The sequence below is a fragment of the Taeniopygia guttata genome, chromosome 9 (genome assembly GCF_048771995.1).
Source record: "Taeniopygia guttata chromosome 9, bTaeGut7.mat, whole genome shotgun sequence".
Taxonomy (NCBI): domain Eukaryota; kingdom Metazoa; phylum Chordata; class Aves; order Passeriformes; family Estrildidae; genus Taeniopygia; species Taeniopygia guttata.
The window spans coordinates 13,589,182-13,615,259 of NC_133034.1; the positions used below are offsets into that span (position 1 = coordinate 13,589,182).

Below are 26,078 nucleotides of genomic sequence, written 5' to 3' on the forward strand. Positions count from 1 at the left end.
CACAAGCTCCCCAAGTGGCAGGAGTGCAACATGCTGCCAATATAGACTGCTTCAGTCCTGGCTGCTGTTCTGATGAAAATGCACATAATTTTTCTTGTCACGATATAAATAAGATTAGGGCAAAAGATTATGTCACAGGTGAATTAGTGCTTCCATGGAACACACTCGTGGCCTATCAGACACAGCCTGGGACAATTGAATTTATGCAATGTGCTGCAGTTCTCCATTTCTATCTGAACCTCTGATTAAGCTAACAGATTTTCGAAAACAAATTATAACCAGAGAAGACCTTACTGATTGTACATGTGCAGATACTGAAAACTAGTTTTTATCACTGCAGAATCCAAATGTTTCCTCTTGATTTGCCTCTCCTACCACTATGACTAAATAGACTGTAATTATTCTTAGCCACAATGAAGTTATACTGCCAACCTTTGAAGGATGTTGCCATCCTAGATCATGTCTTTTTTTCAGAGGACCTTCAAAAACACACTAGGTGTATAAAAAGATTTGGAAGCAATCCACAGTTGTGCAACTCCCATTGGAATCTTTAGCTCTGTCCATAACTGAGGTGTGATGGCCCTAATATTAAACATAACTTCTGAAATCCTGTTTTTGATGGGCATGACAGTGCCACAAATCCTGCCTGAAAAGTTGTTCCCCAGTTTAGCAGAATTAGAAACACACAAGTAAGCAAAAATCCCTCGTATACAAAATCCTTTCTTTAAATTACAGTATCGGTGACTTGAAAAGTCCTCCTAGAACAGGTATTCCGAGGGGGTTTCCTCTTTTTCTGCTCCCCTCCCAGAGAGTAAAGTTTGCCAGATTTATTATGGCAAGTACACATTTAACTTCATAAGTGACGATCAGAACATTTCAGCTGTGCTCGCTGGCAGCCCGGGGGAGTCTTGGAGAAACTGCGAATGTTTATACATCACTCCTACCCATATACATCAACCCCTTCCCCTGAAAGCTGGAGGCAAAGGCAAGGAAGGGGTCCCCATGCGCATCCTTCTCCCATCCGCACAGCCCGGCAGCCGCAATTCCCGCAGCGACCCCGAGTCCCGGCCCCGCGGGGAAGGAGGGGCGGTGGGAGGGAGCCGGGTCAGCGGGGTCGGTCCCGGAGAGGGGTGGGGAGAGCGGCGGGCGAGCGGGGCCGTGCCGCACCGCCCCTCGCTATAAACGGAGGGGCCGCGCACGGAGCGGGAGGAGCGGCGCGGCCGGCACGGAGCTCAGCACGGCTCAGCCCGGCTCGGCCCGGCTGAGTCCAGCTCAGCTCAGCCCAGCCCAGCCCAGCCCAGCCCGGGGCTCTCCGCCCCGCCCGGAGCCAGGTAAGCGCGTCCCGGCCGGGCACCTCCGGCCAGGGGCAGCCGGAGCGTTTGCGAGCGCGGCACAGCCTCGTACGGAAATTCTGCTTGGCTCAGACGGAGCTGGCACAGGGGGCTCAGTCCGGGACGAAGAGCAGCCACTTAATTCCCCATGCTCTGGCTTGCCCTGCGGAGCCCGCTCCACGTAATTATTGCAGAGGGGACTAAGTGCCCACAGGCTCCCAGCCCTGCCGCGTCTGAGCTCTCGACTCTGTCAGCAGCTTGCAGAGAAAGCAGGGGCGCCCTTTGGCAGCAGGCGCAGCCCTCGGAGCAGTAGCTCCACCGCCCCATCGAGGCTCATCCCAGCATCCTGCGAGACACAGCCCCGGCACCTCTGCTCAGGATCAGATGAGCAATTAAATTTTTATCGCTGCGCTAAGCTCACAAGAGAAATTAATCAAACACCAAAGTGATTCTCATGGCTTCTGGGAGTTGTGCAAACAGTGAAGTTTCTCAGTCTGGCAGGCGATGCAACTTCCACCAGTTAGCAGCAAGTATTTGTTTAATCAGAATTTTGTAGCATACACTCTCTCCATAACCAGATCTATCATTTTCTACAGAGAAAGAATTGGAATTATCTATAACCAAAGATTAATTTTAGTCAGTAAAGTTAAAATGCCTCCCCTGCCTTTTTTTTCCCCTGGCCAGTTTCTAAACTTTTCAGGACTCACACTGGACTAGAGTTCTTCAACAAGTTTAGATTAAGTCCTGTAGTATATTTACTGCTCTTCCCCTCTCCATGCATCAAAACACCTAATGTTGCCAGTTACTTACAAGTACAAGCCCTGTATTCTTCTAAGTCAACTGGTGTATCAGTAACTCAGTCAGGTCATGATGTGTACAAGCAGTAAAATTGCAGCATTCACTAACACCTATTTCTATATTTCTGCAAAACTCCTAGAATTAATGAGATGTATGGCAATAAGGGACAGCAGGATTCTGCCCAGAGCATGCTACAGTTCAGTGTAAATTTCCATCACTTCCAAAAGTAGCAGCACTCCTTTGAATTGTGTTGTGCTGCATAGCATGGGACAAGGTAGTAAAATCTCAGGGTGGGGGTATAAAGAGGGATTTTTTGGTATAGAGAAGCCTCTTCTTTTATCACTTGCATGAACCCACAGCACTAACATGATTAGATTTTTGTCTGAGGATTAAGTATGGCCTGAAGCAGGTAATTACCATGATGATGTAGAAAGGCTTTTTTAGGTCTATTTTCATTGTAGACAAATGTTTCATACTCCTGACTGTGGCAGTCCATTTTGCTTGTTGCCACCATAATCTTTTAAATTACAGCCTCTTTCAAAAATATTAAGTGCCTAGAAATTCAGCTTTTGCTTATGTATTAAGAGTTTACAATATATGCTCTTCCAGCAGGAACGTGCTATTTCTGCACTTTTCCTCTACAGCTTGAACTGAATAGCAGAGAAAAATCAGTTATGATTATTGTGTGTTTCCTAATTTATGTTGTTGAACTGACAAAGCAAAGTGGCCCCGTACAATTAAGAGATGTCACATTTATCATTAAATTTGAATATAGCTGGTTTTATTCTCCTCTTACTTTTATCTTAGTAATAGATGGAAAGAGAGAAATTTTGCACTGGGGGAGAGCAGAAGTGTGCTCATTTTCCATGCTGTAAGGTGTACTGCCTTCCTGCTTTGAAACAATATCTTCTTGGGCTGGCCAGCTTGTGCAAAGTGCAGCTATAGCAAAAAAGGACTGAAGTGTCAGTACCCACAGCACTGCAGGAGTGAGGAGAGTGCTGCCTTCAACTTTCAAATATCACAACTCAACAACCTGCTTTTTACAGTCCTCTTAGAACAAGATGATGAATGATGGTATTTGTGTTTCCTGAATAATATTAATTGTATTAAGTATTGGAAAATATATTTCATTTCACTCTTTGTCATACTATAAAAACAGAGGTGGGTGCAGAATGAAAACATGGTGATTTATTTGCACTTTCTAGAAATGTATGGAGTGACATGGAAATAAGTGTCAAGGTTAATGCCCCTTTTAAAAAGTTCTGTTTTGGACTATGGGCACTGACTGCGTTTCTACTCCTAAGTTTTCTTCTCTGTGGTAATTTTATCCTCCATGTTTATTAAAGCAGCATATTTAAGTAGTTCTTTACTCTGGCACTGCCTATTGTTGATCACAGTAATTAATATTGTAATTTAAAGTTACATAAATTACAATCTCTCATTACACTGTCTTAGTTAAAATCTTGTTTATACAAAGGTATAGTATTCCTTTAAACCATTTTAAGCAGTCACAAATTACTCCTATTTGCTCATTACCTCTCTTTTTTCTCTGGAACTTCTTGTGTTCCAGAAGTTATTATAGTGTCACCAGTAGCATTCATAAGCTCACCTGTGGCTATAGCTACACAAATTTTAGGTGTCTTAATCACACTCTAAGAAGCATGCAATTGTTTGAGTTGTTGGCATGTTCTCTGCACTTAAGTATCCTATTCTGCCTCATAAAAGGTCATATTCGTCTTGATGTGGATACAGAGCATGGATATTTATGCATTACTTTAATCAAACACTACATCTGACTCGAATGGTTAATATAGTGTCTTTTTAAAACTGGATTTAATGGTTATCTGCTAGGAGACTACCTCAATGAGAGGAAAAAATCAACTAAAATTGAATTTGGATATGCTGTATCTAAAGTTGAGCTGGGGAGATGGATTATCAAGATTCATTGGCCTACAAATAGATCTGCTTGGGCTTTCTGTTGGGCACATGAAAAAAGAGGACAAATGACCCAGCTGGGAAGGGTGGTGGACAGCAAAGCAAAGTATTGCCCTCAGCTATTTCTGACAGTAATGCTGGCAGCACAGCAACCATCTCTCCAGAAGGAGAAGCATAAACTGAGAATCTTTTCAGAGTTGCAAGCATGGTGTGATTGGGAGCTCACAGCTGGGAGGATTGGGTGCAGCAACAGCCTGGCCACTGCAGACCCACAGCAGCTTGCTTGTCTTGTAGGCTCTATTGCATGTTTAGCTAAATCTCCAGCCTTTGGGTAATCTTGGCTCAGTTTTCAAGCCTTATCTAGTTTACTGCTGCTGTTTGTTCCTTCTGCTCTCAGCTGTACAACAATTCCATCAGAAATGCAGTGACACAGATGTTGTTTTTTACCCTGTGTTCCTCTCAAAAATTAATTAGGAATTTTTCAGTATTCTTGGACAGAAGTTCACATTTTTGGGCAGCTAGTCCTAAAGGTGACTATGGTGTTTTTAAGAAGTCAGCCTCTGCATTTTAGGATCAGGTTTGAGAAGGTAAAATGGCAGAATGTTACAAAGAAACACACTTAGAAATCTCATGGAATTCTGAAAGCAGAATAAAAAATGCGGATCACTTTTGAAGAGAGGGAAATGGAGGAAAAAATTACATCATTCTTTTCACTATTGTAGGTTTAGTTTCCACATTACCAACAGGAATAAAGAGGTTGCTATTGCTGAGTATTTAACCTCACCTACTTACATGGAATTAACTTTCCATAAAAGTTAAAATTTTTGCACAAGGTGAGTTCAAATGCATTGAAGAGTTTGAGTAGGTGGCAGCCTAATGCACCCTGTGGGTTTGAAGATGCACAGAGCTCATTCATGAAGCTGAAACACTGCAGCCTGCAGAACAGAAAGCTCCAGGAGAACTATTTCAGTGCAATTGTGGCTGTATGTAAGAAAGTTACTAATCACAGTATCATTTTCTGTCTCTCCCTTCTGATCCAAACGCCCTAGCAGTGAAGAGCAAGCCAGTAATCTTTTGCTAATGACAGTATTTCTTTCCATTTCCTTTCCATCAACAAATTTGTCTCTTAAGATCACTTTCACTAACAGACAGTCATTCTACTCAGAGCACTCATTCCATGTTCTGTACCATTTTCTAAAATGTATCCTTTGCCAACAAAAGAAAACAAAAAACCCCTAAAATTGCCAGATGTACCCTAGAAGGATCTTTGTCACTTTGGAACATTTTGAGGAATTTAACAAATTTGACCAATAAGGGGAGTTATGATACTTATACTTAACATTCTTTTACCTCAGCTGTAACAAATGAAAAGAGGTTACCTTGACGGTAAGTCCTGCAACAGCTGTGGCTGTTTGAGACAAAGCACATATGAAATAAAATTGCTGGTCTAATAATTTTTGGTCTTATCTTCAGATAAATGATGGATTATACTAAAATTACTCTGAGCTTTCAAGTGAATTGCAACAAAGGATAGGAAACTATCGTGTTCCAAATGACATGCTGTTAGTATTATCTGCTACACCATCATGTGAAAGAACCATGGATTTTGGCCTTTAGTGAGGTGTCTTTTAAAATTTTTATTCCATTTGTGTTTTGTTTGATAGCAAAACTGTCCAGGTATTCACCACATAACAGGGCTAGCTAGAATGCTTGGTTACTATTTGTGGTGTTTATCTCCTTTTATTGCAGCTGAGTAGCATTTCTCTTGTAGGCACAGGAAACGGGTAATAACCGAAGACAGCCTCACAGCAGGAAAGTGAGATCAGATTGGCAATGCAGCAGTGAGTGGCATGATTGAAGACAAGATAAAAAGCAGGCTACAGCAAAAGGTAACTGGCAATAGCTGAAGAAACTAGTACTGAATTTGGGCAAAGTCAATATTTAGACAGTATTTCACTTCTTGAGGTGAAAGCTATAATTAGGGTTACAGCCAGAACAAAGAATGATTTAACTGAACTCCTAATTTCAGCTAATTCACCTATTCCTTTCTTTACTTCTAGGTCATTCAACTTTGTGAGTTACTGATAGATCCTTGGCTAGTACATTCTAATAATCAGTAGATGAAGTATAGGAACAGAAATAGAAATTAAAATTCGGTGGATTCTTGAATCCACTCAGTTTTCAGAAAACAGAGAGGAGACATTGAAGAGGAGTGCTGTGCCTCAGCATTTCTAGCTGAGAGGGACACATGCAAATAAGTAAAACATTCCAGAAAACCGCTGAACAGCTGTATTTTCATGATGGGGGGTTTACGCAAGGAGAAAAATGCACAAGTTGACTTCTCTAAAAAATGTTCTGTTGGCAGCTGGCCTCCGTTTAACTCTGCTTTAGCATCAGCACAGCCTGGCCAGAGCCTTTCCTCGAAGCAGGCAGCACATGATGTACAGAGATGCAGCCTGAGCTTGTTTATTGAGAAACCATTCATGCCCTTCCCAGTCTAGGTTTATAAGAGGTATATTATCCTTTCATCTTTTTGCTTATAAACTCCTATTGGTTTTCATCTTTTCTCCTTTCTCCACTCATTCTTGTTGCCCAAACCTAAATATTTATGCAGTTTTACTTTCTTCCCCTGCCAAGGGGTAAGTCTGCTACTACTAGAGTGGCTTGGGGTTTGTTTTCTCCATCCTCAGTTTCTCTACTTCATGTACAACAGTCAGAAATTGAAGGCATGGGGCAAGAATCACCATGTGTTATCAAACTGGGACTCTAGTTGTGCTGTCTTTATTGTTTTCTTCTTAGTTTTGTTATTAGCAGTTTACCGTGATTAGACAATTACAGTTTTTCTCAAATTGGGTAAAAATATTTCTTTTCACATGGTCTTCCTACAAAGCACTTCAAAGAAAAAGGGTTCAAAATCACTTTATCTTCAAATACAATTTATGATGCCATTCCATGTTCTTAAACATAACATTAAGAAAAAAAAAAAAAAAAAGCCATGTCAGTGAAGGACAGCCACACACCCAAGGAATTGCACAGTAATTTTCCTAGCACTAAACTGAAGCTCATTTAGCATCCCTGGGAAGGCACAGCACTACCCCTTCTGGGCTTCTCTGCACTTTTGCTTGCTTGAGAATCGAGACTGCACCTGCTCGAGGATGCACTGATCCACAGTATCATAGATTAGCTCACTCCAGCTGTAACAGCTGTCTTTGTTTTGCTGCCTCTGGCTGGTCCTCAGTACCCACAAGGAACATCTCAGGACAGCGAAGAGAGTTCACCAATTAATTTTATTTTCAAAATAGAGCAATAAATTTTACTTTGGGGGGGAAGAAACAGGAAACAAGCTGTACAAATTTGTCAGAACATCTATTTTGGGATCATTCTGCTAAGCATGCTGCCTTCCAGACAAAGCACTAAGGATCATAGTAGCTTGTTTTTCCATGGGTGATAATACCTTTCACACTGACATGGATTAAGGTGTCTATGTTTGACCTTTCCTTCTCTTTGATTAACCCCTTAGAAGCTCACTAGTTCAATTGACTCATATAATCTCAAATTTTCTTCTAGTCCCCATAGTGACCTACCCTTAACAGGAGTTTTGTGCAACTGAAAGCACAATTGGGCCTCTATGCTTTCAGTGCTATATCTACCAACAGTTACAATGATACTAACTTCTTCTGGGCTTAGCTACATTACCATTTTAAAAGATTTTTTTTGTCTGAATAAACTCTTGTACTTTGCCAGTTACTCATACTGTTTTCTTTCCTTTCTGCCTTTGGTTCCCTTTTTCTGACCCTAATGAGCGATTCATTAAGAAGCCTCCATGCTGATCTTTTCGCTTTTAATCTTTTAACTTTTCCCTCCAGGCTGTTCCTAACATTCTCATTTAGGAAAGAAAAGTCCTTTCTGAGGGGTATTGCCGTTGTGTGATATTTTCCCACTGTAAGGATGTCTAAATTAATTATATAATAAGAAAAGTAATCAAGTGTCTCAGTCAGACACAGTGAACCAAATCCTATTACAGATGGCTGAATTACAAGCCAAAGCTTCCTCTGAACCAAGGTGTTGAAACCTAACATCCATTTCCTTGCCCAGAAATCCACAATATATTGCCTCTGCTTCTTCAGTAAGACAAACATTTTTCAGCACAAAGTCAAAAGAAAAAACACATTCAATGCAAGGTTTGCCTTCCTCAGGGCTGTAGCACTGACTGGTGGGAAGTTACATGGAAATCACACAGCCATGACACTGGAAATGCAGTGATGAATCTTTCACATTAGCTGGTTCAGTGATACTGGTTTGTCTGTAGAAATGCTGCATCTGCAGACGTGTTTGTATTTCAGTTCACGTCTTCATTACTCAAAGCAAAAGATTCTGTTTCTAACTTTAACCACACTGGTGAAAGGTAACAGGAATGGGATTCATGAGAGAAAAAGTCTTTTTAGGTAACAGTATGCAGCATGAGCTACTCTCAGTCAACTCATCTAATTTCCATTAGATTAGAAAGTGGAACATCTCTGTATGAAGGAGGTCCCTCCATTTCTGGAGTAGAAGCAGAGAATTGTCAGTGTTTCTTTTTTCTCCTGCTTTCTGATTAGCCAGCATTACAGATGAAGGTAATTGCTCTCCACAATGCATTTCTAAAGCTTGTCTTTCATTAATTTACATTTGCCTTCTATACTTGGGGGTAAGCAGGGGGGTTGGGTGGGGAGTGGGATGTAAGAATAAAAAGTCCATCCTGCAGAAGAGACTGCACATTGAGTCTGTAAAACTCATTAGGTGCATCATGGCCCCAGCCTGGTGATTTGGCTCAATGGCAGGAAAATGTTCTTTTGAGGATTAACCTACCAGGTAAGGCTTCAACACACATCAGAATGTTGCCATGCACATCAAAATGTTACTGATTTGCTTTACAATTTGAAGCAAATCTATGTGAAGAGGATTGTGTAATTTAGGACAGCCTCATGGCTGTATGGAATGTCCAGTAAGCCAGTTGTGATTTATATACGATCTGAAAGGATGTGAGGTACCCCACTCCTTGTACCTGATCCCTGCCCTTAGAACTAGCCATGATAAGATGTACTCATAGCAGTGCTTTTTATTTCAGTATGGTTTTTTTCTTTCTTCCTTCTCCACAGCATTTTTAATATAAGACAGAAATATAAATCTGGATCAAGGCCAGAATTAATGTAAATTCCCTTACTTCTCAGATTGGAGGCATTCACAATAGAATCTTATGGTGCATTACATATAAAAGCAATGGAGAAATTTCAGGTGTGGGGTAAGGTATCCAGAAGCTACATTTGTGTAGGATGTATATGTAATATAAAAAACAAAAAAACAAAAAAACAAAAAAAAAAAAAACAAAAAACTTTAAAACTTCTTATTCCATGGAACTAAGCTATCAGAAAAGAAACTTCAAATTAATCAAATTATTTCACTTGCACTTAACAAACCTGAATTTTATTTCTGTCTCTTATTAAAAACAATCACATGGGGCACACTATATTTTATATAGGCAATTGCAACTGTAATAAAGGAAATGTGTTAATTCATTCATTTACTATCACTCAGAGAAAGTAACTGTGCAGCATGTAACCTTTCACAGCTCAAACTAATCTCATTTTTATTCGTTCTGGGATTGATGGCTTAATTCTGGTTAATTATAGATGCTTACAGGTACTTCCAAATGCCCTAAAGATACTTCATAACCCAGCATCGAATTTGGAGTTATAAACCTGCAGTAAAATGTGTATTCATACTAAAATATTACATTGTGCTGCGATTCAAAAAACTTTTCATGTCAGTGCAGAAAACCTTAGAAATTCCAGTCCTACATTGTTCTGAAATACCTTTATTTTGTCTTTCATTTACTTTCATCTAATGTGCATCAAATGACAGAGTGAGCAGTATGAGGTGATGACATGATCCTGAGGAGCAGACGTCAGGTTAGCCTGCTATTATTGATCATTTTTATCTCCCAGAAGGGCACCAATCTTCCCTTTTGGTAAAGCTAATGGCCAGAGCAGAGGTGCAAAATCCCATGCTGGACTGATGATGATGGTTAATGCACTCATTTCAAAGTCTTAATATGCTGCCTACATGTCTTCAGCCTCTTCTACAGAAAGAGAATTCTTTACCTTGTGTTATAAACAATAGCAGTGACTGCTTCCTGTTATAACAACTAATTTTCATATTTAAAAACTAATTTGGCTATAGGTTTAATAACCTAGATAAGGAAAAGATGATATTCATTTTTGTCAAGACAGACCAACCAAGGTGACAGGACCCTTTCAAACAGCATCTTTTCTGAAGCTTAGCATTGTGATGTTTAGTTTCAGAAGTACTGACATAGAACTATTAATCTAGAAATATATTTTACTTGGTTCATTTCATTATCTTTTCAGTTCTAACTTACGGCTCTGGGGATAATTTTATATTCATATCCTTAAGGTTATATGATACCTAAGACATATTAAACACCAGAGAGTTTGCATCACATTCATGCAGCCTCGGTCAAAGAAAGAAAACAGAGATTGTTCTGACGATTAAATGGGGGAAAAAAGAGACCAGAAAATTAGGTATAAAAGTCTAAAATATCTGGCATAGGCTGTCAAGCCAGAGCCAGCAGTATCTAAAACCACCACCCCACTGATCCTCCACAAGAGATTAAACACACTGCATGTTGACAGTGGTTAATCTTTCAGTGATTTGGAGTCCAGTTCTACATGGATTGAACCCAAGAATATTTTCCTTACCCTTAACAGCAGAGAAAATAAATATGTGTGTATAAGAGGAAATCAATGTTTACTTTGAAACTTAAATCTAGAGAATCCTAAAAATGAAACCTATAAACTAAAAGAATTTATATTTACTCTCTACTTTGGCTAGACTTGTGGGTAGCTCTAATGAGTGCCCTGTTGATCTGTCAGTCAAAAATTTTGTAAAAACTAATCCCCTTAATCGTTGCTATGGTAGCATTCACTAAATCACTAAGTTCTGGTGAGGTTGAGAAACTCTATTGAAGTTGAGCAATCCTTTCTTGGCATTAACTTCTACAAGTACAATTTTATAGAAGTATGTACATCAGGGCTTCCCAGATTCTGGGAAAAGAAAAAAAAGACACATACACAAGTCGGGGATTGATAGTTAGCTTTGTCCAAAGAGCTAAGTAGTAGGAAGAGATATTTCCAGTGTTTCTGGACTCTGTACATACACTGAGAGTAAATGCAAAAAATAGCCCAAACTTTCCCTGCTACTGCAGCTGCTCTCATTATAGCTGTGACATCATTACACTGTGGACTGCTAAGAAGAGCAGAAAAGTTGCCCCATTTTACATTGTATTATAGTAGCATTGAATTTCCAAAAATATATTTGAAAGATTTTGTTCATCACTCCACAGCCCCATAAATTAATGTTTAGAAATGTCCTTTCACTTATGCCAATTTCTGCAACATCAATTTCCAACACAAAGTCTAAGTGTACAGATAATAGATTGGATTTCTTTATTCTTCATTTCAAATCTAGCCAACTGCTTGCTGGTTTTCCATCTCTATAGATCACTTCCATTTTCTATAAATGCTTCTATTTTTATCAACTTAGTTATACACATTGTATGCTTGTACCCAAACATTCCTTAAGTGCACAGAGATGCACTGACACTGAATAACCCATTGGACATAAATACAGGACAAGATACTCATTAGTCCAACTCATCTGGCAGAGGACACTATAGTTTATGTCATTTTTTTGGTTCTAGTTCTCTCATTTACTATTTTCAATAAAATAAATCTAACTGTGGCACTAACAACCCTTCTGCTCCATCTGAGCTAAAAGCTGTTTGCCCTTTCCAGCATTAGGGAACTATTTAGGTAAACGCATAATTTGAAACAGAATAACAGTATCATGCATGACATTGTCCAAAGAGGTAATGACAAATCCAAGTATATTAGTAAAAGTAGGGGTTGGTGATGGTGTAAAACTTGATAAATATGTTTCTATTTTCAAGCTATTAAATTGCTTAAAATTCATTAAATGTACACACCATTTGGATAACACTGTGTAGGTTTGTGTTACCTTTCAATTTCTAAAAACCCCTTATGTTGTTAAAAAAAAAAAAAGTAAATCTAAAGTGTCATTTTCAGCAGTAAAAATCTCTTCAGTCAAAATTGGCTGGTATTTGGATTAACAACATGCCTAGTTAGATCTAAAATAATCTTAGTTGAATGAGTAGGTTCACTGTTTTTCCATCTGCATTGCTAAAGTGAAGTTCCTTTAAAATATTCTTAATTTGAGAGAGTTAAACAGAGAGCTTAAGCTGCATATGTCTTTGAAAAAGTAAAATATCAGACTCTTACTCTGTCTTAAAAGTGCAAGAACTGGACTGAAGGTTAGCAAAACCAGAAATGTGCCAGAATAAAGGAAATTAGATAGAAGCTGCTAGATGCTAAAATATGTAAAAATAATTATCTCTGGTACATAAATTTAAATAAGTACAGGTACAATGATATATATTTTGCCTTATGTTTTCATTGTAAATAATCTTGAACAAAGGAGATATTTTAAAAAGTGATGGCACTTGAGCCTAAACCAGCAATTCTCTTATTTTAAAATGGGAAATACAGACCTCTAGTGGTCAAAATCTATATTATATGAGTTAAACTTCAAAGCAGTTTAAATGTCACTATGCTTAACTCTGTTGCTTTCTTTTGCATTTTCCTCCCCCATAATGATGCAAAATCATACACACCCCCAATTCCACTGTTCAGACATTCCACAAGCATTGATTTTTCCCAGAGGAAAAAGCCCCTTCATCTATCCTTTTTCACATAAATTTTATGACTGCAACTGAATAGTTGAAAGATATTCGAGAAGTGAAGAGAAAATTAATGAGAGTAGTCCATGAGAATAAACAGAAGATAGATGTTAGTGCTTCTCAGAATAAGCTATAAAGCCATCCCACAGAAGGACAGACTCTTTTGAAGTGTGGCAGAGGAAATAAACACAGATAAGTTCTTACAGAGAAGGTCAGAGTACATAAACAGTTCACATTTACAAGGTAACAGGAACTGTTCTGCTAGCACAAAAAAAGTAATAACCAATTTAGGTTTTGATGTTCTAGAGAACCAGATCCTGCAAGGATCGCAGGCAGTTTATTTCCCAGCTATGTAGAGCCAGCACAAGTGAAGCAGACCTTGAGCTTGAGCTCTTGCAAGGGGAAGGCACAAAGAATCCACAAATAGGTGAGAGCATTAAAAAGATACATACTTATAAATAAATAAAGCAAACATCACAAAATTAACAGCAATTTCAAAAGACTGGCAGTTGCCTCAGTTGTTAGAAGAAAATGCTAAGGCCCGTACAAGGTCCTGCAAGTTCTGTTTGTTCTGATGTCAGACCACCTCCTGATCCAAAATTGCAGAACAGCTTGACAGCTGCTAACACAGCTCTGCTGAGGTTTGCTTTGTGTTCTTGGTGTTTGTGAGCTGATGTACAGACAGTGTCTGGTGCTATACTATCTATCACAGTTCCTTTCCAGTGGTATTTTGATTTATTGGCATTTACCACTAAGTCAGACGCTGACCTCTGTAGAAGGTACTGGCAGTGATGACAAGAGCCCACTCTAATGGCACAGTTTGAATTATGTACCCTTGTTTGTATTTCCCTTTTCCTTCACAATCCATCTATCAACTCTGGATTAAATATATTTAGGAAAGCCATCAGTGGGAAATATAGACTGTTAGAACTAGCTGAAGAAATAAGAGCTGGGAGAAAGATAAATCTATGGCTTCACAATAGGACTGCTCAGGAACTCCAGGAAAGCGCAGAAGGTGCTGAAGTGTGGGTGTAAAATACAAGTAGCTCTACTCACTAAGACCATGAGGATAGAAAGGGTTACTCTGTGGCTAGAAAAAGACCCTAAAAGCCTTTGCAATAGAGTGTGTGTACGTGTCATTACTTTCTCAGCTGTTAGAATAAATTAGGAAAGGGGGGGACTAAATTCTTAAGATAAAGGAAAGTTTATGCCACCAGAAAGAAATTAATATAGCCAATATACTGAACATATTGTTCCAAACATTTTTTATTCTCTTTTCTCCCTGTGCAAAAAATTTACATAAAAATAGAATGCAGTATCCTCTTAAACATGGAACTATCTTCTCATTTGTAAGAAAAGCAAATAACCCACCCACTGTCAGAAGAAGGAAAGTGCACATTAATCCTAGTGATAAGGTGGCTGAGCTGTGGCATGATTGGTCAGCCTCAGTTTATTTAGTCTTTGTCAAAGCAAATATTAAGTACATTTTTGTTCAAAATCTGACTTGTGACACCTGCTTACCTATTTTTAGCTAATGAAGTTCTCACAGAAAGCCAAAGCCACTGCTTCCTTATCTTTCAGCAGGCAAAGTGCTGTTTACCTTGCATGAACCCAGCATTCCTTTTTTCCACAGGCAGTTTAATTAGGATGCATGTTCACCCAACAAAAGCAATGAATGGAGTGGTAAATAATAGTTGGTTGAGCAGGCTGAAGAATTTAATTATCAGTGACTTATTGTAATCATTGTAATTTAAAAAGATAAAAGGTCAAACAGGACAGTACCGCAGAACAGGTACTTGCTTCTCACCAGATAATTTGTTTGAGGTTGATGCCACCACACCACTCACAGTCACAATTCAATCCCATTAGAAAAAGCACCTTGTGGGTCAGCCTTAAAATGATCCAATTATCATTATGCTAACACAGGTCATTTGAGATGCTTTACATGGAATTATCAATGTGCACAACTTCAACAGATGCATTTAACTGGGCAGTATCTTCTTTGCATGTGTGCAGCCATGATCCTGGGACAATGGGACAAGCAGATGAACTGTGGCAAGTGAGAGTAACAGGAAAAACTGAAGGTGGTATGGGAAAGAAACCACTGCCTGTGAGGAATTCACATGGCTGCAATGGCCATCTCACACTACTCAGCACAGCCATGGGCCGTGCCTTCCAAAAAAAATTACCTTCACCAACTTTGAAGCTTTTCCTAATGCTCTGAAGTTACAGTTGTGCTCAAGGAAGCAGATCCACCTAAGGCTAGCTCTGAAACTTTATAATTTCCAGGAAATTAGCAGTGCCTTCCTTAGTGTGTTTCATATGTACAGCTCCTGTGAGGTTCATTCTCACAGCAACGTTCAGACTGTTTCCAGATACCCAGATGGCAATTCATATGTGTTTACCCAAAAGCAACCACGTTATGTATTTCTGCTTCCTCATCATTTACTGAAAATATTGATGGATTTATTTTATTTACTGACTGTAATTCCTTAGTGTAATTTAAAAGTGGTAGCATAGCAGAAACATCATTTGCACAATTCCACTGACTTCAGTCTTACACCAAAGCCTTTTACCTCCAGAAGGCTTACACAGTAGAGGTAGATTGAGGTATAATACTATTTCTTGACAAAATTCCTCATTCTTCATAGGAATTGTTCTGCCTTTTTTTTAGTTCCCAAGCACTCCAGAATATGTGCAGGCAATTCAATACCTCAGAGTACCAGACAATTATTCCCAACTGAATTATTTTTTATTTTAACACATTTCTGAAAACGTAATAGAATCACTGTTACTCTTTCTTGAAAGAACATATGCTATTAATTAGTATCAGCTAAAGCTATTACAGACATGAAACAGTACAGGTCACCATGCGGGTAGAAAAGGGAAATTGGAAGCAAAACAACACAATGCAGTACACTGAAGGAGTGTGTGAGGAGACCATGGGAAAATTGCCTTGGCATCTAACATTGCACAGAATCAACCCCACCAAAAGGGAATATTCACCCTCAGCTGTATTTGCCTTAGACACTGAATCTGTCACTCAGCACACACAGAGCCAAATTGTACCAGGGACTGGTGAGTCTTGTCACTGAGAAAGGTCTTTCCCAGCATTACATCAGGCCTGATCCATATTATTGCCAGTCAAACTTGCACAGGTGATCTCCCAAGCAGAAACTTCACTCCAGATTCTTACTGGAAAGTTCTGGGCTGTAATTTTAGTGAGTATATAAGGGAGCAAAGACCAGCCTGTAGCCAGGATAGGGCAAATGTTGCCAGACTTGATGTTGCAGAACATATCAGTTACTGTCAAAGTTACTTTCATAAGCAAGGGATGATATAGAAGGATTTATCTTGAAATCTTTCTATTGTGGTTTCCCTGTCCCAGGGATAAGCTGACCTTCCACAGAGCCAAACACACTGTATTTGAGATTTGACACATTTTAAAAGCCAGGTTTTACTTGGGATGTACTAGAATGCCACATCTGATCAGATGGTGAACCTTTCTTTGTGTTAGCTCTATTTGTTTGACTTGTTCATTTCTTAAACTTGGCAAAAATAGCTCATGTCATTTTGAGGCATCCATACCAACTGAATCAACAAGACAAATACACAGAATGAATTGAAGGAACTGAGAAGTGTTGCACAGCACATCTTGACAAAGTGTCTATTAGCTGCATTTTACTAGGTACTCTAAACTTGATAGAATTATCAAGAACCTAAATCTTGACATTACCCTGCTAGCTTTGTAGAAGTGAATCAGGTTATGAATGCAAACATATGTTACAACATGAGCTAAGATAGAGAAATAACAAGTCTACAAAAGGCTGAGAGCCAAAGGGTGACCATGCTCACAAGATACTGCCTGCAGCCCATATTCTCGGTTCAGTTCCTGGCTCCTTCAGACTTTCTGTGTGGGCTTTGCTGAAACAAATCTGTGCCTCACTTCCCTGTTAAAAATGAAGTCAGTTGTAAAAAGATTTGCCTTTCAACAAGAGCCAGTCAAACACTAAACTCCGTGGCATTCTGAATTTAAAATGAACATTGGTGCTGAAGCACTCAAATAACGAGCAGCCACATCTGTGACATCACTGGTGTGTCTGTAATGATGGGCATCTCTGCTTCCTCACTGCACCCATACTGCCCAGGGTCTTAGGCTGGTCCTACATTTATAAAGGGTTTCTTTCCTGCTTGGGGTTTGCTTTGTTTTGGTTTTGAAGCCAAAGTATTTCAGTTAATCTTTGTTTTAAGCAGCTCAAGTTAGGTTTGGCTTATAGCTGGATCTTGCAAACAGCAACAAACACTACTCTGCAATAAAATCTATCATTTTTTTTTATCAAATTATTTTTCAGGGAGGACTATCTGGTTTTAGACTCTAGAAAGTAATGAGTATTCAAGTCACTTACAGTGTAAGCTTTCTAAAGTAATCAGTCATTAAAAAAGAAATTATTCTTCCAGAACACACAGGCCTTGGCAAACCAAGCAGATGCCCTCTTGAAAGGAGACTTCATACCCTTGCTGAGCTCTAAATATGATCCAGAAATGCAACTTCAACTCTTGTATAAATAAATTTTGTCAGAAATTGAAAAAGTAATGTGTTCTGCCTTGCATCCTTCTTAAATTCTTTGTACAGTTATTAATGCACAAGAGATCAGGACATGTCTGGATTTTCAGATTTTTTTTCCCCTCACTACTAGTTAAATGCCATAGTTCCAAGCCAGATGGGGAGCTAAGTAAAATCTGAATATTTAAGGTAGTTTTGGTACAACAGAATACTAAATTATGCATTTTCTTCTTTCTCTGTGATGTAAGAATTTTCTCAAAGAAATAGGTTCAATGTATAAAAAAATATTGTAGTGATTAATCTCAGAGATACAAATAAGTACCTAAAGTCACTTATTTTATTAATTCATTGCAGTTTGTATTTTACATACTTAATTAGTATTCAGAGTGCTTAAGTTTCGTTTCTGAGATATCTGAATAACTTATCTCCTTAAATATGTCACCTATTTATAGAAAGAAAATCTAAATACTCCACTGAATTTATAGTTATTTGCTATTTTCAGTCTCTCTAATTATTTTTTACATATGTTCACTAACCATTATTATTTAAATTGGAACTTAGTTAATTGAAAGAGGTTTTTTAGATTTCATGTATGCTGAAAAGAATCTAAAAATGTTCAGCCTACTCCTAACATTCTTACCTCTGTTTTACCCTGCAAAGTCTGTATTGAATTATAAATTGGTTGATAAAATTGAAGATGGCTTATTTTAAAATTCAAAGACATTGACACATTGTGTTAGACTTGACAAAAAAACTTGACATTTAGTTGAGAATTGTTAAAAATTAAATCCCTATCACAAATACTGTTTTTTTCCTCTTTTTCCATCTTAGGTGTGAGCTTCATATTTTCTCCCTGCAATTACATTACAACTGAAGAGTTCAAGATGATTCCAAATTACTCTACTGAAGAAACTGTTAAAAGAATCCACGTGGACTGTCCTGTTTCAGGAAGGCACAGCTACATCTACATTATGGTTCCAACCGTTTACAGCATCATCTTTATCATAGGCATATTCGGGAACAGCCTGGTGGTGATTGTCATTTACTGCTACATGAAACTGAAAACGGTAGCCAGCATCTTTCTTCTCAACCTGGCACTGGCTGACTTGTGTTTTTTGATAACTCTGCCCCTCTGGGCAGCCTACACGGCCATGGAGTACCAGTGGCCTTTTGGCAACTGTTTGTGCAAGTTGGCCTCGGCGGGGATCAGCTTCAACCTGTACGCCAGCGTGTTCCTGCTCACCTGCCTGAGCATCGACCGCTACCTGGCCATCGTGCACCCGGTGCAGTCGCGCATCCGCCGCACCGTGTTCGTGGCCCGCGTCACCTGCATCGCCATCTGGCTGCTGGCCGGCGTGGCCAGCCTGCCCGTCATCATCCACCGCAACATCTTCTTTGCTGAGAACCTCAACATGACGGTCTGCGGGTTTCGCTACGAGAGCAATAACACGACGCTCCGGGTCGGGCTGGGTTTATCCAAAAATTTGCTGGGCTTTTTAGTTCCTTTTCTGATCATATTAACAAGCTACACCTTAATTTGGAAGACTCTGAAGAAGGCATATCAAATTCAAAAAAATAAGACTAGAAATGATGATATCTTCAAGATGATTGTAGCAATTGTGTTTTTCTTTTTCTTTTCCTGGATTCCTCATCAAGTGTTCACTTTTCTGGATGTGTTGATTCAATTACACGTAATAACAGATTGCAAAATCACTGATATTGTGGATACAGCTATGCCCTTCACCATTTGTATTGCTTACTTCAACAACTGTCTAAATCCTTTTTTTTATGTTTTTTTTGGAAAAAACTTTAAAAAATACTTCCTTCAGCTAATAAAATACATCCCACCGAACGTCAGCACACATCCAAGCCTCACAACCAAAATGAGCTCCCTCTCCTATCGGCCGCCAGAAAATATCCGCTTGCACACGAAAAAGACTGCCGGGCCTTTCGACACAAATTGAGGCATTTCACAAAGTTCTTCTTTTGAACAACCTTGTGTGCGAAGCAGCAAGAACAACAAGATTCATCTGCGGTCCTGAACATCACAGCTCATCACAGCAACACTGGATCACCTCAGAGAAATCATACTGTAAAGAGTCAGCAGTGGCCTTTCAGCTTACGTTGTAAAGAGGACTGCTTCGTCTTCATTTTGTTTTTCATTACGGAAAGCAGCCTAAGTGTTGGACAGGTGTGCCAGAGTTCCTGCCACATCCCAGCGTTTGCTTAGAACTACGAAAGAAGGGGAGGGAAAACTCCTAACTCCACAGGTGTTTCAAAAGGAAAAGCTTGTATAAATAACATGAAATACAAAGAACCTGACTTGCATATATGTGAGCTATTCTGTTGAAGAAGTGAAACTTTGTTTCTTGTTTTGTTGGTGTTTTTTTAATTACATAAATGTCCTATAATCATATTTATAATATATTTTCAAATATATGCTATATATAGAGGCCCAATTTTAAACTCAAATGGAAATTTAAGGTCCTTGAAATTGGTCTTACTCTGATTTATGCTACTATTTTTTTTAATGGCAATTTTTTCATAATAATATATGCAATAAAATGCAGAGTTATTTATTAAATATAGAATAAATATATTTTTAGATTTATATTTCTACTCATACATTTCACACATTGCTTCAGAAATATACATTTATATCCCAGTGGGTATTTTTGTAGTAGATTAAAAATAACTGTGTATGTGCACACAGAAATGGGGTTCACTCAGCATTTCCTCATGATAAGCCACCCTCACTTTGAAGAACTTTATATACAGAGGGAGTTGACTCCATAATCTGTATGATTAAAAGTAAAAAAAATTTTAATTCCTGCACATTTGGTAAACTCATATACTGATAAACAAAAATGGGACAATGCTTATCTATCATTTTAACTAAAAATACTTTTAGTCCCATCACAAAACATCCGAGATCAAACTTTACTCTTGGCTTTTATGGGATTTCTCTCCATTTATATAAAATAATGCCTAGGGTATTTTCTCCCTGTGGAACATTTTTTTATTTATATGGAACAAATTCAGATTTATACTAGCATAAATCAGAACTAAAGTCTGGCTCAAATTCTCAATACAAATCAAGAGGAAAGGTGACAAGCACTGTGGGAAGTTTCCATCAATGATATTCTCATATGTGTCCTTTATCTCTCAAATAACAAGCTTCAGATAATATTTATGTCTGATTCCACCCATTTATTGTCCTCAAAGATAAATGAGTTCATAAGTACTTTTTGACACTACAAAACTTTAAAAAAAAATCCAAACCTTAACATATATAATGTAGAAAATTGCATGCCCCTTGAGAATTTACAGTATTTATAATTTTCAAAATCATATGTCTAATGTGGCTTTGTCTCAAGTAGTGAGTGGTTGGATTATCCATATTTTCTGATGATCAAAATCAAAGCACAATAAAACAGTTATTTCTGTGGTTTAATACTTTTTAAGGAAAAAAGGCAACTACAAACAGGTCTAGAAATCTTCCTACTCTTTCATTCACTTATAGTAAGGGAAATTTTTTTCAGTTTTGCCTTTTTTCTTCCAGCTGCAAAAGTGGGAACAATGTTTTCTTCCAGCTGCAAAAGTGGGAACAATGTGTCTACTCGTACATTGCAAGGCACTGTGACGAGTCACAACTTCTAAAGCTGTATGATACAAAAAACTCTCCTTCATTAAAAATTTTAAGTTAAACTTCATTGCAAGGTAGTATCTTGACTTTTGAAGCCTGAACATCATTTAACTATGTAATTTAAAGAAATATTTAAATTGTTATACTGAATACTTTCCAATTAGCTCATATCCTTATATGTGAGACAGCCATTTGCTTAAATTGAATATGGCAAAAACCCCATGCATTATCAATAGCACCCAGAAGAGGACCAGTGCCCCAGCACCCTCTAAGCTGACAAAGGATTGGCAGAGATTGCCATTTATCTGTATATTTTGTTAATGGACACACATGCACATGCTGAGCAGCATCGGGAGTTTCTCCTGGCAGAAGCTTCTCTGTCCAGCCATGATTCTGCGTGCTGTGCTTGCCACCTGCTGGATGCAGCCACAAATTTGCTTTACATCTCAAAAGTTGTTACAGATAGAAACAGCAACACTTCCCTGCCACCTGAAGGATCTGAAGATCCCTACTTGTGGCAAAACACCTCTATAAATAAAACACAAACTTGTCCATCTGGGAAGCCAGTAACTTCTTTGACAGAATCTAACCGAGCATTTTCTCATCACCTGCTCATCCCTTTGGTCACTGAAACTCAGTGACCACAACAGGGAGCTCATTTGCAAAACATTGATTGCATTACTACAAGAGCCATCTCAAAGAGAAGACATAAAAATCAAAGCCATTGGTTACTATCTTGATCATTTCATGCCAGATCCTGCAGTTTTAAGAGGGTCTGTATCCTAAGCTACTGGTGCATCTGCCTGTGCCATGTGAAAAAGCAGGAGCATGCACAGTCAGTTGTGTTACTGGAGGAAAGGTAGGAAGGAATTACACCTGCTGTGCTCTGAGGGCAGCACAGACCTTGAATCAATAGGCAAAGAAAGTAGAGAGGAAAGTTTTCCTAAATAAAGCAGGGAAATTTTTGTTCTCCTAAGGAGTAAGGAAACATTCATCAGCTGCCAAACATGCTAGCTCCTTAAAAAAAAAAAAAGAAAGAAAAAAAAAAAAGAGCAAATCAGCCCACACCACTTCCATCATGTATCTGCAACCAAGGCAGGTGCTGAGAAACACGTTATTGCTGAGCCTTACACTCCCCTGCCCACCTATGCAGAGGGGACAGTCTGCAGTCTGGTCTTCGCTGGGGATCCTTGGCCATGTGGTTCCTACTGAAGAACAGGTAGGAGATGGCCAGAATATTCTTGGTGCAAGGACCTACCCTGCCAGCAAAGGATTAAGCTAAGTAAGATTAAACTCTCTATGACTTTGCCATCTTTGGGGAACTTTGGATTGAGCCCTCAATATCAAAAGAAAACTGGCTATAGACATTTAAGAACAAACTCCCATTACCTTAAAACATGCAAAGTTAGAATTAATAATATGCAGTAGTATGCAGTTATTTTTAGAAAGAGTATCCACAGTGCTTTTCATTCCTGTGATGACCAAAGTAAAATAGTACAAACTCTTAGTCTGTCCTTGTACTCTCCTGTTGGGAGGAATCCAAGTCAGTACTAAGGGGAACAGCATATAACCCTAAATACAGGCATTACACTTCCTGTTCATTTCAAATTCATTATCTGAACACCTTTTTTGCTGCTGAATAATTACTAAATTACATATTTGAGATGTACATGCATAATATCTATTCTATTCATTGTGCAATAGTACTTTATATTACTCATGTTTTTTGCTCTACTCCCTACTTGCTTGCCCATTGTACTCCCATCCTAAAGCATATTGTATAATCTACACTGGTTAGCCCAAATTCCAACAAAACCATTACAGATACAGTGGGAATTAATCTGGCTTCTTAACCTAACAAGTCCCTCATGTTTACATTGTTAATCAAGGGTTTGCAGAACAACCACAAGACCAAAAGTCCTTTACCTTACCAGCATTACTATTTAGTTGATAGTTTCCATTGTCTACTTGAATCTGCGACAGCAGCAGGGAATACAGTAAGTTTTCTGGTTTTGCTTGAATATCTTCAGCAAAGGTTTCTTTTGATAAACCTGACCTCCTTTTTAAGTATACTAAAGTGCAGGTATTCCCAGGGAAATATTTGCCATTGAAAGGAGAAACAAATCCTTAGGGGAGGGTGGTTGAAGGCCTAAAAGAAGGACTTACTGAATTTGTAAATATTATTGTTAAATGCAAAGATTTAATTTTGGTTTTGCAACAGATTGAGGGGAAAAACACATACACAAAAAAAGGAATAAATCTTTCAGCTTAGTGCAAAGTGAGGGCTGTTCTATCAATCACTGAGTGCACCTCCACAGCGACCTCCCAGCCAAGGCTGAACTAACAAACCCTCAATCCTCCAACTCAGCTGTCAAGCTCAGTGTCACCAGCAAGCTCTGCAGATGTGGCAGGACACTCGAGGGATAGGGACAGATCAGATCATTTCTTAGAAGAGCATTGTGTGATCTTTTTAGTGGACTAGTGCCACGAGCTTCAGCTTTGTAGTTGGCAAGTTAGGTAACAAAAACTAGGCATCATTTTCTTTTCAATATTTTCATGCAGTTATAATTTGTGATTTGTGGATGTTAAATGCTTTCTATTTCAATAGCCAGTTTTATATTGTAGAAGTTTACCTCGATTATATGACAACGTTTACTGTCTAAAGTATTACTAAAAACATACAGGCCGCCAATAAATGTCATTGTGAAAGTCATCTCCACTTCTGTGTTAAGCACCCAAAGCAAAAAGACCTGTTTCTGTGTTGTTGTAAGTACTAGACTCTTGTCTGTATAACTACAGCTATATATATATATATGTGTGTGTGTATATATATATATATATATACACCTTAGGCAATATCATCCTTAAAATATTTCTGTGTAATACTGTAACATCTTATACCACTATTCCTCATTACTTTTAACCCCTATCCTAACTCAGCTCTCCCTTAAATCTTTGACATGAGCAGGTTGTGTCAGCAATTCTTCTTGGAGAGGATACCCAGCTAGCTGTAATTCATTTCTGTATCCCAGAACAGACTAAGCTAATGAAGTTTACTTGGAGTGGAGACTTAGCAAATTGCTAATTTTCCTACATACATGTTGGAGTTTGAAGCCAAATTTAGGATTAACCTTTTAGAAACTATATTTAATTTTAGAGACTGATTTATTTAGAATAGTGTGTTAAATACAAGATCACATTGCGTTATGAGTAATGGCCTTGAACAGCCTGACTCAGGCTGCCTGTAGCCGAGTATTCAGTGTAAATATATCCACTTAGAATATAAGCAGCGCCACAATGTACTGTGACTGCAGTGGAAACAGCATCAGGTTCCACAAGGGAACCTGATGATAATAAGATATGATAACAAGAAGGGATTGTGGAGGAGAGGAGGAGTTGGCAGTGAAAAGAATGGTAGATTCTATTTTGCCATTTCTAATTTGTATGAAAATAAAATAGAATTTAGTCTTGCATATCCCTAGTAAACTCCACTTCATACCTTGCCTTACAGTGTCACATACTGCAAAAAAAGTGAAAAGCAGTTAGAAGGTTGGTACTGTGAAATTTTTATAGCTTATCTGATGCATAACTTGTTTTCCATGTATATTAGTTATTCCTCAGCCTTGTGTATTGGCAGCTTTATGTACTGGTAGTGTTGTTAGGCTACAATTAAGCAAAGACTCTGGGGCAGGAGAGCAGACAGAGCCATACCTTAGAGCTTTATCATGAGTGATCAGAGGTGAAGAATTGTTAGAATAGGATGGAAAGCAAAGACAGTTGCTGAACAAATACAAAACTGTAAAGATCATTAAGCCCACCATTAAATAACATTTTTTTGCATTTTGTTTTTTGAACCAAAGTCAGATAAATAATTTAAAATAATGAAAAAAGAAGAGAAAATGCTGAAAGAGAATTTCAATTCCACTTAGAATTACTGAGAATTTCAACCATCTCCAGCTCATATTCTCAAGCAAATGCAAACCTGGACATTTCTGTGAAATTGAATGAATAAATAGAAAAGTTGAAGTTAACAGATGTGTGTAAGATACTAACAGCCACTTTGCTACTATTGACTTTTCTTTCAAAAAAAAAGTTGAATTATGCACTTGAAATCCATCAGATAATTATATGCCCAGGAAAGGGAAACAACATACTGCCCCTGGGCTTAGATGAGCTTTGCATACCTAGCTTGAATCCTCCTCCTGCTTAGCTAAGCCTGAATCTTCCTCATGCTTAGTTTATCATATAGTACACAACTACACCAAAAAAAAACCCAAAACAGCTAAACTAGAAAACAAAACAGAAATAAATTAATTTTGTAAAAATATGTATTACAGTAGTGCTATTTAATTTTTAAATCATCTATGAAACACTAAATGATCTAAAATAACTTTGTTTTTACAAGTTTATAGTAATTTAAGTAATTTTTAAGCTTCTCTTGTACTGTAAAAAGCTCTCCAAGCGTGAGAACCAAGATTCCAGACCCAAAGCCCTCTTTCTGCACAGCAGCACCTATAAAGTGAGACCATGTCTATGATTTGCAGGATGCCTTTCAAAGGCAGGACATAAATAAGTGCCCCTGAGATGTAATGTCACCTGCCAAAGCATTGTTAGTGTTGAAACTGATTTCTGTGATGTGATTATTCTAGATACAAATGGAAAGAAGCAGTAGAAAGGCAGACTCTGTATACTAGACTGTACTATACAGTGCCATTTTTACATGTTAAATTCTGAAGAATTGTGTCTCTGGTATTTTTTATTTTCTCTGCTTATCTATGATGGCTCTCTATACTGTGATCTGTCATTTTACATGAGAGTACACAGCAGATATGCACTGTTCTGTTTCAAAAGAAAATAATACATTTTCAATATCTTTCTGTCTAACACATCTGCAAAACCAGTAACCTTTTTCACAGAGCTGTCTACATCAGAGTGGTTGTATTTTGAAATACTGAAAATATTAAAACAATACAAAATAACTTTAAATAA

At 38.3% G+C, this 26,078-nt stretch overlaps 1 protein-coding gene across 3 annotated transcripts; it reads left to right on the plus strand.

Annotated features, from left to right (window-relative positions):
• Positions 1 to 995: 995 nt before the first annotated feature.
• Positions 996 to 26,078, plus strand: AGTR1 (angiotensin II receptor type 1). Of its 3 annotated transcripts, XM_072933341.1 has the most exons (3): positions 997 to 1,331; positions 5,836 to 5,953; positions 18,275 to 26,078. In XM_072933341.1, exon 3 carries the CDS (start codon positions 18,328 to 18,330, stop codon positions 19,405 to 19,407), a length of 1,080 nt encoding a protein of 359 aa, XP_072789442.1. In that variant the 5' UTR covers positions 997 to 1,331; positions 5,836 to 5,953; positions 18,275 to 18,327; the 3' UTR covers positions 19,408 to 26,078. The 3 variants fall into 3 exon arrangements, with proteins under 3 accessions (XP_072789443.1, XP_072789442.1, XP_072789444.1); XM_072933342.1 differs by lacking the exon at positions 5,836 to 5,953 and having other exon boundaries at positions 996 to 1,331; XM_072933343.1 differs by lacking the exons at positions 997 to 1,331; positions 5,836 to 5,953 and adding an exon at positions 5,961 to 8,915.